Source organism: Alnus glutinosa, chromosome 4 (assembly GCF_958979055.1).
Source record: "Alnus glutinosa chromosome 4, dhAlnGlut1.1, whole genome shotgun sequence".
Taxonomy (NCBI): Eukaryota; Viridiplantae; Streptophyta; class Magnoliopsida; order Fagales; family Betulaceae; genus Alnus; species Alnus glutinosa.
The window spans coordinates 5,238,477-5,256,714 of record NC_084889.1 but is presented as its reverse complement, the minus strand read 5'-3'; the positions used below and the strand labels follow the sequence as shown (position 1 = coordinate 5,256,714).

Here is an 18,238-nt window from a genome sequence, read left to right as displayed (position 1 = left end):
TGCAACGGCAGAGCCCTGCTGGCTCAGAATAATGCTGTTGCAAGAAAGAAACAAAACTATGTATGTAGGGTTTCTGATTGGTGTCCTCTAGATCAAATGTTCTTCATGTATATTCATTGCTCCTGGGCATCTAATTAATCAGAACATAATTAAGTCCAATTTGGAGGCGTGAGTGATTGACAAATGGTCTCTTTTCAAAGTAAGTAAAGATACTTTTCAGCAAAACAAACAAATATTATTATGCTAAAGACTTATGCAGCAACAAAAGTTTTTCGGATTTGGAAAAAAGATGTTTTTGTGTCATAAGCCTTTATGCCCATGCAATCCAAATGCCTCCGTACTTTTTGGACGTATTCAAGCCAAAAAAGTTGCCACGTTGCACTATCACCTTAAAATTAAAGGTCAGTCAATTTATAACTTTTTTATTATTATTTTTTTCTTTTATAATTACTTAAAAAACCGAATTTTGAGACTTAAAATCGATGAGTTTTTTTATAAACTATCAACTTTATGTGGGTTATATATTTTCTCAATATGAAACTGGAGAGTTACAATCTCTTCATTTTGACCCCTGACGTCATGGTAAAGACCACGTCATGTAACTTCAGTACCACATGACAAACTCTGATACAATTTGACAATTTGTAATGATCAAAGAAAAGCAAGAATCGTATTACAATTTGAGTAACGTTATTTTTCACTCATTTAACGTTAATTGATATGAAGTGTTTTAAGTGGCTTATATGTTAGTATTTAAAAAAAAAATTACTTAAAACACGTCAATATATAAGCCGATATAAAATGAATACGAAGAATATCAATAATTTTGCAAATTTGTAATGATGGCTGAAGATGTTGGTAGACAAAAACAGAAGCTGAAATGACATTAATTTTCCTTTTTCTCTTTAGTCAAACATACTTGGTTGCCACAACTTTACCCACCCCCAACAAGAAAATAAGGCTCCTACCTTAATCATAGGCCATGATACTCCCTTTCCCTTTCCCTTTCGGCTACCACTAAAACATGTACTAGGATAGTAACCCCGGAGCATGAAAACCCTAATTAATATCATCCTGTCCCGGAGCATGAAAACCCTAATTAATATCATCCTGTCACGTTCTAATCTGACCCTAACTTTTTGGCTTTTGATAAGATCCCACCCTAAGCAAGTCAACATTTTTTCATAGCGTTTACAATAACGGAAAGCTAGCCTATGATCGATCAATAAGTTGATGACGTGTCATATATATGTTGGCCTGATCATCCAACATAATGAGGCCGACCGTCGACATAAATGGTCGGCTAGGACGACATCGTAGGGACATAATACTTGTCGTTGAACTCCATGCTAGTAGCTAGGGGCATAATACTTTGGATGCTCCACCTGCTTTATTGAAAACGCACCAACTAGCTTCTTAATCCTCTTTTTTTTTTTTTTTTTTTTTCCTTCCTTTTTTCTTTTTTCTTCACAGGCCTAGAAATATGTAGTAGAGGAGGGTTACTGGTAATGAAACTAACATTCCAAATATAACCCTGCAAAAGGAGAAGTGAAGTGTTATAATTCATCTATCTCTTCGTTATAATTAACAAACAATTCCCAACCATTTGAATGAGAGGCATATAACTTGTAATAATTACTGTTAATTGGACTCACATTGGAGTTACCACCACAAAAAAGTTTATAAGATACGATAAATTTAATTATTTAACTAATATATTTTTAAATTCTATCTATTTAATCAATACTTTGAATGGCCAGATTGGGTAACTAAATTGAAAGCCCAAGAAAAAAGGCATATAACTTCTCATTCAAAAATCACATAACCATGTCCAAATAATTGTGCCGTCACAGTCATTAATTCACGTTTTTTTTTTTTTTTTTTTTTTTTTTTTTTCTAATGAGGGCATAGCATGACATTTTTTTTTTTTTGTAGGTTTTTCAACGATTTAAATTTTTTTAATTTTACTCTCATTCTCATTAAAAAATTAAAATTAAATCTGAACGGGTAAAAAAAACTACAAAAAAATAACCAAAGCCAAATCCCCTTCCTATATAAGTGATCTCCTAGAGCTGCATTATATATGTTGCGTTGGAAGGTTAAAAGGATCAGTATGTTTCTTGGTATGTGCTCATGAAAAAATATAAAAAATAAATAAGCAAAAGTAGAGTTTTATTAGTTAATGAGTTTTGGAGTATAATTTTTAAGGAAAAAAGCAATTGTTTGTTAATGCTTTTTTTTTTTTTTAAAAAAAAAAAAAAACAAAAATTTAACAAAGAAATTAAAGTCCAGGTTTGGTGTGAATGTGAAATTACAACGGAAATTCTCAAAGCAGAGGCGACATGATTGACATAAGTGGGGTAAAAATGCTCTCTCCAATGAGATTTATTGACAGTACTAAGTGTGGGGTAATTACTTTACGAAGGCTAGCTAAGATGTCAGTGATCATCGAAGAAAGGCATCCCCTAATTTAAGTCTACAATTTCAGGATAATAATTAATTGCAGTCTACCTAGAGATGCCTAGTCTAAGCCCCACATTACTTAGAACAAAAAAAATAAAATAAAACTCGTGAATGTACTGTATTTAATTCAATATTATTTGGTTTTTTGTACAATTACAAAATTATTATTATTGTTATATATTCTTGTCGCAATATATGTATTTCTCATTGTTATTAGAGTAAGATTACATCCAACATCTCGTTAAAAAATATATAAATATATTAAGAGCTGACAGCATTGCTACATCAACCTAGCTAGTAAAATAATTAAGGCTATAGTATTTAACATAATTCCTGTTATTATTGTGGTTAATTATGATTTATTAATGATAGCTAGCCATGAAAATCCTTCAAAATAAGAGTTAAATCTAACTTACCCAGTACTCAAAATGTCCGGGTGCAACCCATATTCCCTTGCAAAGACAAATGGTACAATCCCTTGTGGAAGAGCTGCCTGTGATTAATTCAGTAATTAATAGTATGATTACATACCCCAACGTACACTTTAGTAAATTAAACTGTGTAGATAAAACAAATAAAATTAAAAAGAAAAAAGAATGTACGTAGATGATAAATATGGATGTACATTAATTAATTGTGCAGAAGATCGATGATATATATATATATATATAGTACCTGTACAATGGCAGCATGTAGTTGTTCACCTCTTAATCCAACGGCAAGCGATGCGGCTGACATTATTATGGGTCCACAAAGGAACCGGATGACCATCCCCACTGTTGCCCTTTTTGTCCCACAAGCAATAATCCGTGGCTGGAGGGCCATGAACAACCCTGCAATATTTACCAATCGGTCCTCGTCAAAGTACCATTTACATACTTTTCCGGCAAAATACATGTCAAGTTGTCAACTTCGAAAGTGCCATTCTTGGTCTAGCTAACATGAACATCCATGCACGTGAGAGATCAGAGCAATGTACATGTTAATAATAAATGTCTTACTGCTACGTTTACTATACATGCACGTCAGCATGTGCATATATGATTTATGAAAATGTACGTCTTGCATGTGCATTAATTTGTCATTATGTAATGTACATGTATATCATAAATATGTATGTGTGTGTGTGTTGGTTGGGAGATAATAATATACCTAAACTAAACATGGCCATCCCAAGACCAGCATCTGAGATTATTTTTATCGAGTATTTCACCAAACTGGGCATCCCTACATTCCATCTGCGACATCCATGAAACCTTGTTAATTATGATTAACATAAATTACAAGTATAAATATTGACTCAACAAATAATAATTCATATATATATATAATTTCACAATCAAAGATCGGACAAGAAAATGTAACCTATACAACTCTTTTATAATTTGCTAATATGTATCGGTATGTGATTTAAGAGTATTAATAAAAAGTAAAAGAGTATATATAGTGAATATAGGGCTTTTCTTTTTTTTTCATAGCATCGAATACACCGGCCGGTAAATGCTATGAAATTTTAATATTTATCTCTATTTCACTTGAAATCAGGCTCGAGGCACAATTAAAAAACTCACTTGAACGAAATTAGAGACCACAAAAGCCCTAATACACTCGAATATGTGTTTGGGTTGCGAGAAAGCTTCCGTCCGACGACAATGAGTATGAGCCTCAGGACGACAAAGGCATGTGGCATTTCTTGACCGGTCGGTGCGCCTTTGGTATCCGCTTCGTCCGGCATCTGAATTTTGGTGCTGTCTCTGAAGCTAATTTCTTTCCCTGAAAGATATATAAAATATATTAATGCACTCTTAATAATAATGAAGTATACAAATCCTTGTTATTTTAATTTTTTATTTTTCCTGAAATTATTAACCATAAAAATCGATTGCTATCCTTTTTATTTGAGACAAACAGACAACATAATTAGAGAAGGAAAAATTTGGGTTGGTGTTACCCTAATGGATTCTTTATAGGCAATCATGTGGGCCCTCCTCTATCATTACACACGTGCCTGAAGCAAATGATGGCGCCTATCAATTAAGATTCTGACTAAGCCAAATGTTTGATGAAAAACAAAAATAAACATTACTTTTGACCACTTTGGTTGTTTTTTTAATGTGTATATATATATATATATTATTTTACTATAAGTGAAGCGTGGACAGGGCCACTTGTTTCATTCCGTCTCATCATGTCTTGGGCACTTACGGAATAAGAAAAAAAATAAAAAAGAAAATTTAAATAGGAGAAATGTTTGAGATTTATTTATTACACTAAAATCCTTGAAATCGATCCTAACCGTTACTTTGAGGAATGCATCTTCATTTAGCCCATAGTTTTACTCTTGAGCATTACGAACAGGCATATTTGCTAATTAAAGTTAATCATTGAACTAATTAAAGGTAATTAGTTAGCTATATAGTTTCAAAACTGTATTCTTATCCAAACATATCTAGTTTGAGATGGCATATATATATATATATATATATATATATATATATATATATATATATATATATATATATATATATATATATATATATATATATCTTTTACAAATCATGCAACAATATTAAGCTGTCTTTCTTGTTTATCGATCCCAACAAAAAGGTTAAGGTTTTCTAGCTTGAGCCATGTTTGTTAAATTTCTTTTCTTCTCAAAACAATAATATCAACAATCAACCTAAACACACAAAAATAAAAAATAAAAAATAAAAAATAAAAACATAAAAATAGTTTCCAACCTCTCAAAACATATTAAACAGTTTTTCGAACAAAAACACATGCATCTCAAAACATATTATCAAACAGAGCATTGCATTTTGTTATCTCTTCTCAAAACAAAAACCTCATCAAACAATCCAAATGTGTCTTAAAAACACGAAAATAATTTTCACTCTTGATAAGAATATTTTATTAAACTACATTTAATTTTAATATTGTTTCGTTTCTCCTAACCGAGAAAAGAACAAAAAGATAAGCCGTCCTTTCATAAACAGTAGGTAAGAAAGTGACGAGGCCAACTCATGAATTTCCCTATTCTAGATACAACTAAAAAATGTGTTTTCGCTCCATAATCGTCCAAGAGTGGTAGTCAATTTACCGGGATCAGCCTCAGAGCAGCTTGCTCTGTCAGACTCAGATTTATACAGACAACATTCAAGGCCAGCGGAGACAAAATGTGCAGTACAGCCACCTGACAAAGGTATGTGCATGTCTGCCTGATATTTCTCACGTATTTAAAAACGACACAGTGTTTCTTCCCTCCAATACGGAGAAAACGACGATGCATAAAACAAACAGTGACACACACACCCCACGTAACGTACGTACCTGCAACCATGACATCCTTGCACCCTTGTCTCTCTCCCTGCGCACACTTCCCCGGCGACTCCCACACCATCTTCACGCCTGAGAAAGCCGGAGACGCTTGCCGAAAAACCCTCCCGGCAACAGGGGACCTCGACCATACGGGCGTGTTCGCCGCCGTGGTGGCAGTGGTCGTCTCCAGCTCGTTGAAGTTCGAGGCGCGTGGGGTAGGTTGGAGCGAGTAGGCGTCCGACGACGCGTACCCAGATTGCCGAGGGCTCGCCGAGCGGTAGCCGAGGGCGAGGTCCGCGTGGCCGAATGCGATGTCATGTGGGAGTAGCGGTGGAGGGGTGTTGACGGAGAAGATTTCGGCGTTGGAGAGGTTGGAGGCTCTCGGGGTGATGGTTATGGAAGGGGAGAGAGTGGAGTGATTGTCAGCGGCCGATGACGTGGACCGCCGTATGCGCACGCGGATGGTCCGGCCATTGGGGTCCATCTCGGACTCGGTGCGGAGAGGGTCACGGCCGTCGAGGGAGATCACGTCGTCGTCGAGCTCGAACTTGGATATGGCGGCGGCGGCGGAGCCTGGAAACTGCGCTTGGATTAGGAGGGTGGCTGCTCTGTATTCGAACAGGAAGAGCAAGAGTGTGTACCTGCGGGTTTAGTTAAAATGAGACCTCTTGATGATTAAGATTACGTTTCAAGAACAGAATTTTATCTGGACTACTAAGAGAAGTCTTTCATTGATAAACGAATAAAGTTAGAGCTAGAATCTTCTTTTTACGTATAGGTGGGACTGACGACGCTCATTTCTGTGTTTTTCGAACTTTTCAGCTTCCTTTCTACAAAAGGTGTATAGATAAGTAACTATCATAAAGCTGATCAGTGAGAGAGAGAGAGAGAGAGAGAGAGAGAGAGAGGGCAGCAAAAGGAAAAAGACCCATTGATTAAGCTTTCACAAGAATTAAGATGGCCGGCTAACCAAGAAAGGTTATTTACTTATTTACATTATTCAAAATTTGAAATAAGAAAAAGAGAAAACAAGTTTGCAATACCAAATGATGCATTGAAGCACAACCAGTTGCACCATGAGGCTCTGAGTGAAATCCCCGTACATGGCTTGAAGCAAAGGAATGCCCATGACAAGCGTGTTGGGCAACGTGGCAACCGAGAAAAGAGTGATCAGCCAATCCAACCCACCTCGAAAGAAGATAGCCCACACCGACAGCGAAACAAGGACTAGAACCTTAGAAAATGTGTCGGCCAGTATGAACTTTGTGTCCATCTGGTAGGGATTGTTCTGAGATATGAAGTGGAACGACAGCACCGGAACCGCGAACACAGCAACGAACCGGTTGATACCGGAGCACTGCTCCGGTGTGAATATCTTCCACCATTTCACCGAGCTATATGCTACCAGCATTGCAAAATATAGAGGAACCATTGCACACATGACCTTGTAGAAATCATTTCCGGTTATCATCTCTTCTCTCTCTCTCTCTCTCTCTCCCCCACACACAGAGTTTTGAGTTTATGGAGAGTTATATGAAAGCAACGAGGAAGGGAAGTATGTGTTTATATAGCAGGTTATGGACGGAAATGCCCTCCAACGCATTGTATTTTCTCTTTGCAGGCACTTTAATAGCGGAAATCACGGTTGGTAAGCTTGATGATAATTTTGTGACAAGTTAAAAAAAAGAAAAAAAGAAAGTTATAAATTAATTTCCACGTGGCAAATAAGAAGATCCATTCTATGTGTATGTCCCTCTCGGTAGTTGGAGTGATGGGATTTGGCATTTCCAAGTATATTATTATTATGGTTTGCTCTCTCTGACTGTGAGAACGGCAACAGTTGAACGTTGTGCTTGGTGCCTCACTGATCATTAGGTTATTAATTACGGATTACCGTTGAGGGTTAGCCATGATGATTAATTTTTTTTTTCTCCCTTCATCTTTGTTGCATGTATAATAATACTCAATCATTCCTTAAGATGATCACGACTGGTTCAATACTCTGAATCAAAGAATTGGATTACAGACGATCAAACTAAACATGCATCTTGTGTTTGCAGGAAAAAAGTGCCATGCATATTATATATTGATTATCGATCAAGAGTAAATAATTAATGCTGCTAAAAATTAAAAATCGTATTATAATCTAAAGGCTTGCATGCAGTTACAACCCTAGCCTTCTCAGTTCTCATCTTTGTAACCTACAAAAAAGGTATCACCTTAATTAGTAGAGATCATAATATAAGGTGGGGGAGTGACGTCACATCATGAGCAGTAAGATATATATATATATGTGTGTGTGTGTGTGTGTTCCAAGATAATATTTGGAGAAATAAAAAATAAAAAAAATTTGCACGTTTTCTTGTTTACTTGAGAGAAACAGTAAAGAGGGAGACACAAAGTAACGAAAGTGACACGCCACCGGCCCATTTCCAAAGTAACCATTCGAAAGAAAAGGGTTTGTGTGTGAGGAGCCAAGTAAAGGGAGAACCTAATAACACTATGGAGTTTAGTTCAGAGATTATGACTTCTTTCCTTATGGGAAGTGAGATCATTGAGAATCTAGAAAGAAAACTTCAAATCCAATATTAATGATCGCCCAATGGCCCCCATGCCTTGTTTACTTCTATGCAACAATTGCAATGGGCTTTTGCTCCAACCTTTTTATGTTCTTTTTTCAAAAAAAATTCTTATCTTCCTTTTTTTTTTCTTTTTTTTTTTTTGCCTTTTTGCCAAAAGGTTATTGTTTAAAGCTTCAGAAAAAAGTAAACCTAGATATATACACCGTAAAAGTGATCAGGAACAAAGGTTTACCAACCTTTTCGGTGCTCATTAAAATTGTTCTTGCTTTCCTTAAAGTTTGCTTACTTTAAACATACCTCGGGGGTATGTTTTTACACACAAATATGAACCTGATCAGTTGTTGTTATCAATGTCAGAAATCATCTATATATGAAAGATCTGGCCGTGAAGACCTTTTAATGAAGTGTAGTTTTTCGCCAGACCCATTGCCTGGCCTTGGCCGTCTAAACATCATACAATAAGTGAAGTTATCCCAATTATTTTAATAGAATTAGGGACCAATTGCATCGCCATGGCAACCTTGACTCAGTCATGAGAAATGTTTGGTTTTCCAAATTTTTCTCCAGAAATTAGATTTTTAAATTATGTATCACAATCTGATATGATCTATTGTTTTATTAAGTTAAAGCTTAAGGTGATTAGATGTGAGTCATGTGATCACACAACCAATTGTTTTTTTTTTTGGGGGGGGAAACATAGCAGTAGATTCTCCGCCGCCATTATCTCTAATATACCTTAAACTGTATTTGTCTTTGGATAGATCTTGTAATTTTCAAAAGATCCGTTGATGAAGCTGTTCTTAATTTGGTTAAAAAGATTAAAAATTATGGCCCCTCAACGTACATGTTCTATAGATGGGGAGCACCTCCCCTGGCCAACTCCCCCCCGCCCGACCTTTTTCTGGCCTGAACTTGCCGTAGCTAGGTTCAAAACCCAGTTCTTCTTGCTGATGTCAGATTACAACATGATTGGGCGGACAATTTGGAGAAAAGAAAGAAGGAGAAATGGAAGGAGACCGTACCTTACTTGGATGCTCTTTACTAGAAACACACAACAGAGTGGGAGGCCCAGTTCTACATGCTCCTCTCTCTCTCTCTCTCTCTCTCGTAGGGTCAGTTTTAATCAAGTGGGATGGATTTGGAATAAGAGAAAAACTTCTTAATTTGCTGAATGTTAACTACTTTTAATAAAGCAATAGTTCGTCAAAGTAATAGCCAAACTCAAAACGTTATTTAATAGCTTATAGCATTCCCATCTGATTATGTAAAATTTTATTTAGAATAGCTAACGAAAACTCACTTTCGTTAGTTTAACTAACGGATTTTAAAAGACATCATCTATCCGATTATTTATTTTTAACTCTATATTCTTTCTTTATTATTTTTTTATTGACAAGTTCGGGCCACCACCATCCCATGCCTCTTCAGCTTTTCTCCTTCCTCTCCTTGTTCCTCATTCCTCTTCAGCTTCAAACCCAACAAGCGATTCCACTTCTTCACTCCCTGCTCTTCTTTGAAACAGACCAAGAAGCAGAAGAATACTACTGCTCCTAGATTGAAATATAGACCCTTGGAATAAGTGCAGCAAATTCATCTGCAGACAACTCTTTTGCAGAACCAAACTGCAAAATACACCAATCAAGTCAAAATCTTCCATCCAACCCAAATATGCAGAACCCATTACAATTTCCATCTAAAATCAACCGAAGATTTGCTTAAGATCCAAAACTCAAGAAACCAACCCAAAATCGAACTTATCTCCCTCTACCTAGACCCAAAAATCACCGAAAATATCTCACCAAAAAACCCACGCTCTCACCACACCTCTTCCATTCCGGTGCTGGAAAAATCCCACACAAAATCAACCCAAAACCAAACATGAACTATTATCAAAAGAAAGACCCATAAAACAATCAACAAGGAAATGAAAAGAAAAAAAGAAGAAGAGTATGAGAGAGAGATTCGCAGAGAAAGGTATAAATTAAATAATGATACATTCGTGAATAGTGCAACTCTATTGTTCACGAATGTAAAGAAACTCTATTTTAGTTTTGCTTTAAATAAGCTAATGGAGGACGATTTTAAGAGTTTTGTTATATATTCTAAGCAAAAGTGGGTTTTACATAACTCAATGTGAGTGCTTTTACTCGTAATATTAAAAAAATTAACGGTTTAATGTTATTTTAGTTATTTAAATTATAAAACTTTATTTATACTAATAAATTAAAAAAAAAAGATTAAAATAAAAAATACTTTTAACATGTTTGTAATCTTTTCGATCATCTCGGGTGGTTTATGTGAAGTTGGATGCTAATTCACTGTACATCGGCTTGTTAAAAAAACAGTTACTCATGTCATAGATATTGTTTAGGTGGAAGACATTCCTCCAATCATTTATGATATTGTAAGTAGGAAACTTTTAATCCCTAGTTTTTTTTTTTTTTTTTATATCAGTTGCTATGTCTATGCATTGAGATTATTAATAAGAATGTTAAAAGTGCACAACGATTAGTAGATAAGTAAGAAAGTACAATGGTATATATGCTGTTTTAAATTTGGATTGAGATTCTTTATTATTAATTTAGGCAGCTTTGGCGATGAAAGATACGAGTGGGTTTCACATTTTAGTTATCCAAAACAGGTGAGCTACGCCACCTCCTATTGAGGCTGTCCAATTTTATAGAAATTTATACAATCTAATAAGGAAAATCCTCATCCTTCAAGCTTCCTATTCTCTCCTTTCAATTGTGAATATCCAAATAAAAGGAAGAAGGAAACATGCTTGACTTGCCAATTCTTAGAGCATCCAATGGCTTATTTATTTTGTAATCTAGCTAAAATAATTAACAATCCCTCTAAAAATTCACCCCATCAAATTATGCAAAGGAAACACAAAATGCATTTATGTTTGTCGTATCTCTCCATACGTTGGTAGATATTGTAGGGGTAGCCGTTAGTGTCCATGTATTAGGTTCGGATCGTGTCGAAACATAGGTATAAAATTATATAAGTTAATCTTAATTCAACTCATTTAATTAAAACGGGTTGAACCCCTTAATCCCAACCTTTTAATTTTGCGTTAAATTTGTATCGAGATCGCGGATCATGTCAAAAATTACATGCTATTATATCGCGTTTCGAATTCAGATATTAATCATAATTCGACTCATTTAATTAAATAGATCAAACTCTTTAACCATAACTTTTTAAATTCGTATTGGGTTGATGCCAAATTCGCAAGTTGTATAAAAACTTACCGCCCTAAATATTGTTCATCAAAGCATAACTTTTTTTCATCTATCTCTGTGTCTCTCTTTCTTTACCGAAGGGCGAAGAACATACGTACTCTCGCTTTCGTTTGCCGCCACACAACTTGCCGCCATGCATCCTCTACACCTCTCCGCCGCTCACAGCTCCATCTCATCTCAAATTTTATACCGAATCGACAAAGTTTAGTATATATCTGATGATGGAAATGGGGTGCAGAGAAAATGTTGGGAGAACCATTAATTAAGTGATAATCATGAACCCAAACAAAATCATCGTTAGGATTAATTATTTCCATAACTTTGTAAATATTTTGTTTGCATAAACATAGGCCTGCCAAAGCAAGTAGTCAAGGCGATCGCCGATCACCCTGGGATAATCCAGCAAGGTCTCTGATCGATCTCGGCGGTCCATCTCCCCAAGGTCCGTTGGGTGCTCTTCTTAGTCTTCATTCACCGCTTGAAGAGTCGGCGACGAAGTGGGTGCCGTTCTTCGTGTTCACCAGTCTTTGATATTGTTGTTTTTTTTCGGTTGGAGCTGATATTTCGGTGACGGTTGAGAGAGGCTTTGCAGTTTGCAGTGCGGTGGTTGTGCTGGTGTAGATGATGATTTAAAAAAAAATGATTACTTAAAATAAAAAATTGATATTTTAATTAGTGAATTTAACAAAAAAATAAAAAAAGTGTTTACACAAAAAGCATTTCTCCAGAAAGAAAAGAAAAGAATAAAAAAAGCAATTCCAACTGGCGAGCGAGAGAGACCTATCATAAGCGGCGAAGTGGCAAAGCAGATGGGACAAGAGAGGGGAGAGTAGGGACCATAGTAAAGCCTGTGTCTGCGAGTATCCAACAAAATGTTTTGTCCTATTTCCTCCGTGTTGGATTTGATAACGAAATGACATCTGGCGTGGGTGGGTCCCCCGACTCTCTTGATTGGGTGGCAGCGCATGCCCCGTCTGCAACGGCCGGCCTAATCAATCTCTCTCTCTCTCTATCTGTAACTACTGGGCTGGACCCCACCACAATCTTTTACCACTTCTTCTGTCCTTTGACTCTCCTGTGGACTCTGCAGCTTTTGCTTTGGGTCACTGTTCGCAAGTACCCCACCCGGCCACCCCCATTCCACCCTATAATATTTTTCTTCTATTTTCCCCTCATTTTTTGCTACAGAAAGATTTTACAGACTTATTTCGTCATTTTTATTTTTATTTTTTGCCAAAATATTTAGGATATATTTTGACCGCAGTCAGAGGAACAGTAACTTTTATTACAACTTCAGAGCATTTTTGATAAACGCATCAAAATAATTTTTTATATATTTTGATGAGATAAATCATTAAAAATCATATTCAATAGCCTGAGTAAAAGGGTATTTTTGTTTCGTAAGTAAACAGTATTCACCAAAAGAATAAAAAAATAATAAAAATTTATCTCCATTTTTTATTTCTTATCTTACCGTTTAGTTATATTGAAAGCGTATGACATTTTTTAAAATATATAATCATCAAGAAAAAGATAAACAGCTAAAAATATAAATTTGTTAGAGAAAGAATAAAAAAAAAATTAAAAAATAATATTTAAATGGAATAATGAAAGTTGATAGTTAAAATGGTAAGGATACTGTAGTGTTTTAAAAAAATAAATAGCTAAAATAGTAAAACATGATTTTTTTTTTTAATCTATTTTAGCTAATAAAATCCGGGGAGTCTACTAGGAATGTTCTACAAATTGATGTGACAGTCTGATAGATCTTGCGATACTTATTACATCAACACTAAAACGTAGATAATCACGTGACAGTTTAAATAACACTTAACTATGCTTTGCACACCCAAGCCATGTTGGAATATTCAATTTACTTTTTAGTAGTAAATTAAATTCAATAAAGGTCCAAATTCCGTTAAAAAAAATTGGACCGAACAACTACCGTAGTTGCTTACTTTCTCCTTCTACTCTTAATTCGAATGACCATTATTGTGATATAAATTCTGAAAGCATTCCAACAACACCAGATATGAGCTAAGGGAAATGTAATTTATGCACCAGAAACGTTTTTTTTAAAATATATATATATATATATATATATATATATATATATATATATATATATATATATATATATATATATATATATATATATATATATATATATATATATATATATATATATATCATTTATCAATCTTTCTTATTGTAACATATTACTTCTGTTTTGAAATAGATAATTTGATATAAAATAATACAATTATTAATTAATAAGTGATAAAATTATAGTGATATTTTTAAACTTTTCTTAATTTTATTTATTTTGAGATAGCACCACTTTTGATAATATTAAGAGAAATTTGAAGAAATATGTACTTTTGCTTTTAAATTTTTATCTATTATTAGACAGCCAAAAGGGAAAATTTATTATTTATTATAAGACGTATGGAGTACAAGTTTTAATTGGACAAATATTTATTTTAAACTGGGTTGGATCCATGTTATATGTTCATTTGCATGCGAAAAAGACATTATTTTTATTTGTAAGGACAAAGTTAAAACAAATTTTATTAAAATGCATTTGTTCTTCCAACTTAGCCCTTACAATTAAAAAAAGGTACGTGCTTTCCACGTACGTGGCCACTCCCAGGTGTCGGGGATAGGCGTGCGCCATCCCCAGGCGCTAGGCCACCCCTAAATGCCTTTGGGGGTGGCTACTATTTTTTTTTTTTTTTTTTTTTTTTGTCTTTTTTTTTTTTTTTTTTTTAAAAAAAAAAACAAATATTTTGTTTTATTGTAATGGACACATGTCGACTTTCTATTGGGTGTGACGTGACTGACTAACGGAATCTGTTAACTTGGCAGATAAAAAACGTGTTCAGAAACTGTTTTGTAATTATAGATAACTATAAGGACCCTTCATGAACTTTTTAAACTAAATAAAATGATTTATAATTTAGGCCAAGTTCAGAGATCAATGGTGCAATTATCCATTTTCTTAATGATTTGTTTTTTTTTAAAAAAAAAAAAATTAATTATATATATATATATTGAGATCCTTGTTTCCAATTTGATGAATTTTAGAAATGTGATTCGGGCATTTGTTGTAAATCAAGGCCTTAGTTATTGGTTTTATGCTCCGTTTGTTTCGACGTAAAATGATTTCCGTCGTAAAATGATTTCGACGAAATCATTTTCAGAAAAAATGATTTTCTCGAAAATATTTTTCGATGTTTGGTTCGCCCGAAAAAATTACGAAATGCAAAAATCAGAGTTTAGTAAATGTCGCCGTAATCCGGCAACGTCTGGTCACCGTTGACCGGACGTTGCCGGATTCCGGCCGGAATCTTCCGGATCCTGGCCGTTTTGGCCAAATCCGGCTGGATCAATAGCTGGATCCGTCCAGATCCGGCCGGATCCCGGCTGGCTTGGCCGGAATCCAGCAAAATTCCTGTCGGAATTTGGGTCTGCCGGTGACCGGATTCCGGCGCCGGCATGTTTCCGGCGACCAGATGTTGTCGGACTCCGGCGCCGACTGGATCCTGACGACTGACAATTGCTAAATTCTGACGATCGGATATGAAACATGCGTGTAAGGACAAAGAGCTTAATTTCGAAAAACGATTTATGGTTTTAAAAATCGTAAATCGTTTTCCGAAAATTAAAGAAACTTTTACGATCAAACCGAAAATGATTTTCGTTGACTATTATTGTTGCTACTACCAAACACCAAAAAATGCCGAAATCATTTTTCAGAAAATCATTTTACGCCGAAACAAACGGAGCATTAGTTAAACACATCATAAAAATTACCTAAAAATATAATTATACCTTTTTTTTTTTTAAAGTGGTTGGTTCTTGCCTAGACATGGTCGTGGTTGGCATTACAATCGCTTTCTTTCTTTTTTTTAGTGCTGCTAAAGGTATTAAAGTTTGTCATTAGGGGCATAATAACAACTGGTTTAGTGGTGTAACTAAATAATAATTGGGCCCAATTGTAATAGGTTTTACGTTAGAGTAACTAAAGGAATCCAATAACTGTTTAGAGCCTATAAAAGAGAAGCTTAAATTGTAAGTGAGTTAATGAAAAATGATTAGTGTTTTCTTTAGGAAGTCCATCGGAGGTCCCAGCTCCTCGAAAGCCTGTGTAATCACTTATACATTCGGTTCTTGATTTCATTCATCAATACAATCCTATGTAGTTTACCCATAATTCCATAATCATCATCATACGTTCGAAGAGAAGTTCTACACTTACCAATTTTATTTTTTTTTCTTTTAAAAGTTAATTCACAAATAATATATCAATCATGAATAAAATCTACAATTTTAAAAAATATATCACCAAACTCATAGGCGTCTCCAAACCCCCTCCCTCTGGCTTGGAATCAGCAATAATTTACTGTTAAAATGTTAGTAATTGGACAATAATTATGAGTGATCCGGAATCCCATATAAAAATTTGCCTTTTCATAAAAATTTTCCTCAATATTTCTGCCCAAATTACGAAGGGTCTCATTTTATGCATACGTTTTATTTATTTATTAAAAAATCTAGCAAAATACGGACAGAAGAATCTATTTAATAATGATAAAAATAAAAAAAAGCTAAAAGATAAAATTGAAGACTTAAAAACAATTTGATAATACCTAAATCGTTGGACCAATTCAATAATTTTTGAGAATTATAAAAAAAAATCAATAATTTTTTAGAAAAATACACATACCTCCTTTAAATTATCACACAACTATTGATGTCTTCCTCAAATTATCAATTGTGTCAATGCTCCTTATAAACTATTAAAAAATAGCAATGTCGTCCCAAGATCGATAAAAATATAAAAATGACCTTAAATATTTTTTTGACAAAAAAAAGAAGAAAAAATCTTAAAAAATAATTAAAAAAATTGAAATTTATATAAAAAATAGAAAAAAATAATAATTTTTTTTAAAAAAAATGAAAAACCGGTTTTTATTTTTTATTATATATATAATTTTATAAAGGGTATTTTTGTTATTGGAGGATATTGACATTTTTTAATAGTTTAAGAAGGATATTAACAATTGAATAGTAATTCGAAGGAAATACATGTAATTTTTTCATAATTTATTTACTTTTTTTTTTTTTTTATTGGTAGTTACGTATCTTCTTTTCTTACCACACGTGTTCGACCCTTAGGACTTAAGTAGCACAAGCTACACGGTGTGGGCCAAGGGGGTAAGGAAATCTCTACACTGAGATCGATGTATCTGAGTTTTGAACATAAAAGAGAGGTAATAATAGCCCAGCCCATCAAAGATCCAACCATAACTTTTATTTCTTTTTTTAGGCTTAGGGAGTATATATAGGACTATCTTAATGGTCAAAGAACAACTACCTCTACTCTCAAAGAAAAACATGAAAAGCAAAGCTAAGCCTAGGAGAAATATGGAAAGTCGTGCATTGAAAAAAATAACATATTGCCGCAAACTCGCTCGAGCAAACTCTCGGGTTTTAACTTCATATTAGTGCACTGGTCGCTCGAATAGGAGTCGAGTGAGAGGTTGAGCGAACTCTCAGTTTTAAGTGTGCAAAAGTCGAGCATGAGTCTAGCGAAGTTTTGGACACTTCGTATAATATCTTATCTTGAACAAAACTTAACCGTTTACTAATTTCAACCCAAATACTCATGTTTTGACACGTGAATTTGGTAATACCCAAATAAACTAACAAAAACTAACTGAAAAAGATCTATAGCCTGAAAACAATCTTGATACTGTTAATGTGGATGTAAGCAGAATTTTTGATTGGAGAAATATTAAAGAGGATGAATATATCAACAATGGCAATTCCATTAAAGAGGATACATCATAGTTTATGATGACTATCTTTTATTATTATCATTATTATTTATCTAATCTTATGATGACTACCTTAATGATAAACTCAATGTAGTTGACATGAGGAACATAAATTGTGATTATATTCCAAGGTATGATGTTGATGCATACCAAATGTTTGATGGGTGTCCTAAAATAGATTATTATCCTTCAAGTTAAATTTTTTGATGAAATTTTAGTGAAGATTGATTCTTTTTCTTTGAAATGTCAGTATCATAATTTCTCCTATTGGCATGATCATAAAGATTGATCGGATACTTCATTCGATGATACTAGAGGAATGATAATTGATCATTATCTATGTAGGGATTTGATTCAACCTATTTTAATTAAGAGAAAGATGAGTCAGATTAAGCCAACTGTTATTAGGGCCGGCTCAGCTGTAGATATTTCGGGCCTAAGATATGATAATTTTAAATAAGGACTTTTTTAATATTTAAATATTAAATAAAAAATAATTTATTTTAATTTTTATATAAAAATTATTATTCTCACTTTTGAAATTCAAATGTTATATAACTTATATTGCTATTTACTAGTAAACAAATCTATTATTATCCGATGCAGCCTCCAAATGGTCCAATCGAATCATATATCCTTCTCTTAAAAAAAACAAATAAAATAAGACAGAAAAGAATAGCTTGGATGGATTGGGCAAAGGATTTTTAACCAATCGATGCTGACAAACCACATTCAAATCAAAGAAGAAAGGAAGGGAAGGGAACATTTTAGTAGGTTGGAGAGC

General features: G+C 34.1%; 1 protein-coding gene across 1 annotated transcript; it reads right to left on the bottom strand.

Moving 5' to 3' along the window:
* Positions 1–859: 859 nt before the first annotated feature.
* Positions 860–7,304, bottom strand: LOC133867316 (auxin efflux carrier component 6). The gene is made up of 7 exons (XM_062304044.1): positions 6,825–7,304; positions 5,794–6,422; positions 4,035–4,236; positions 3,616–3,701; positions 3,139–3,296; positions 2,880–2,956; positions 860–1,534 (listed from the first exon to the last, which is right to left on the bottom strand). Exons 1-7 carry the CDS (start codon positions 7,250–7,252, stop codon positions 1,468–1,470), a joined length of 1,647 nt encoding a protein of 548 aa, XP_062160028.1. The 5' UTR covers positions 7,253–7,304; the 3' UTR covers positions 860–1,467.
* Positions 7,305–18,238: the final 10,934 nt, after the last annotated feature.

What these genes read in the sequence shown, in the direction of transcription:
- LOC133867316 (XM_062304044.1), bottom strand. Translation starts at nt 7,252, where the DNA reads ATGATAACCGGAAATGATTTCTACAAGGTCATGTGTGCAATGGTTCCT. An exon ending in GATGGCCATGTTTAGTTTAG is followed by an intron (nt 3,297 to 3,615) that starts GTATATTATTAT and finishes TAAATATTGCAG; the next exon opens with GGTTGTTCATGGCCCTCCAG. An exon ending in TACATGCTGCCATTGTACAG is followed by an intron (nt 2,957 to 3,138) that starts GTACTATATATA and finishes AATTAATCACAG; the next exon opens with GCAGCTCTTCCACAAGGGAT.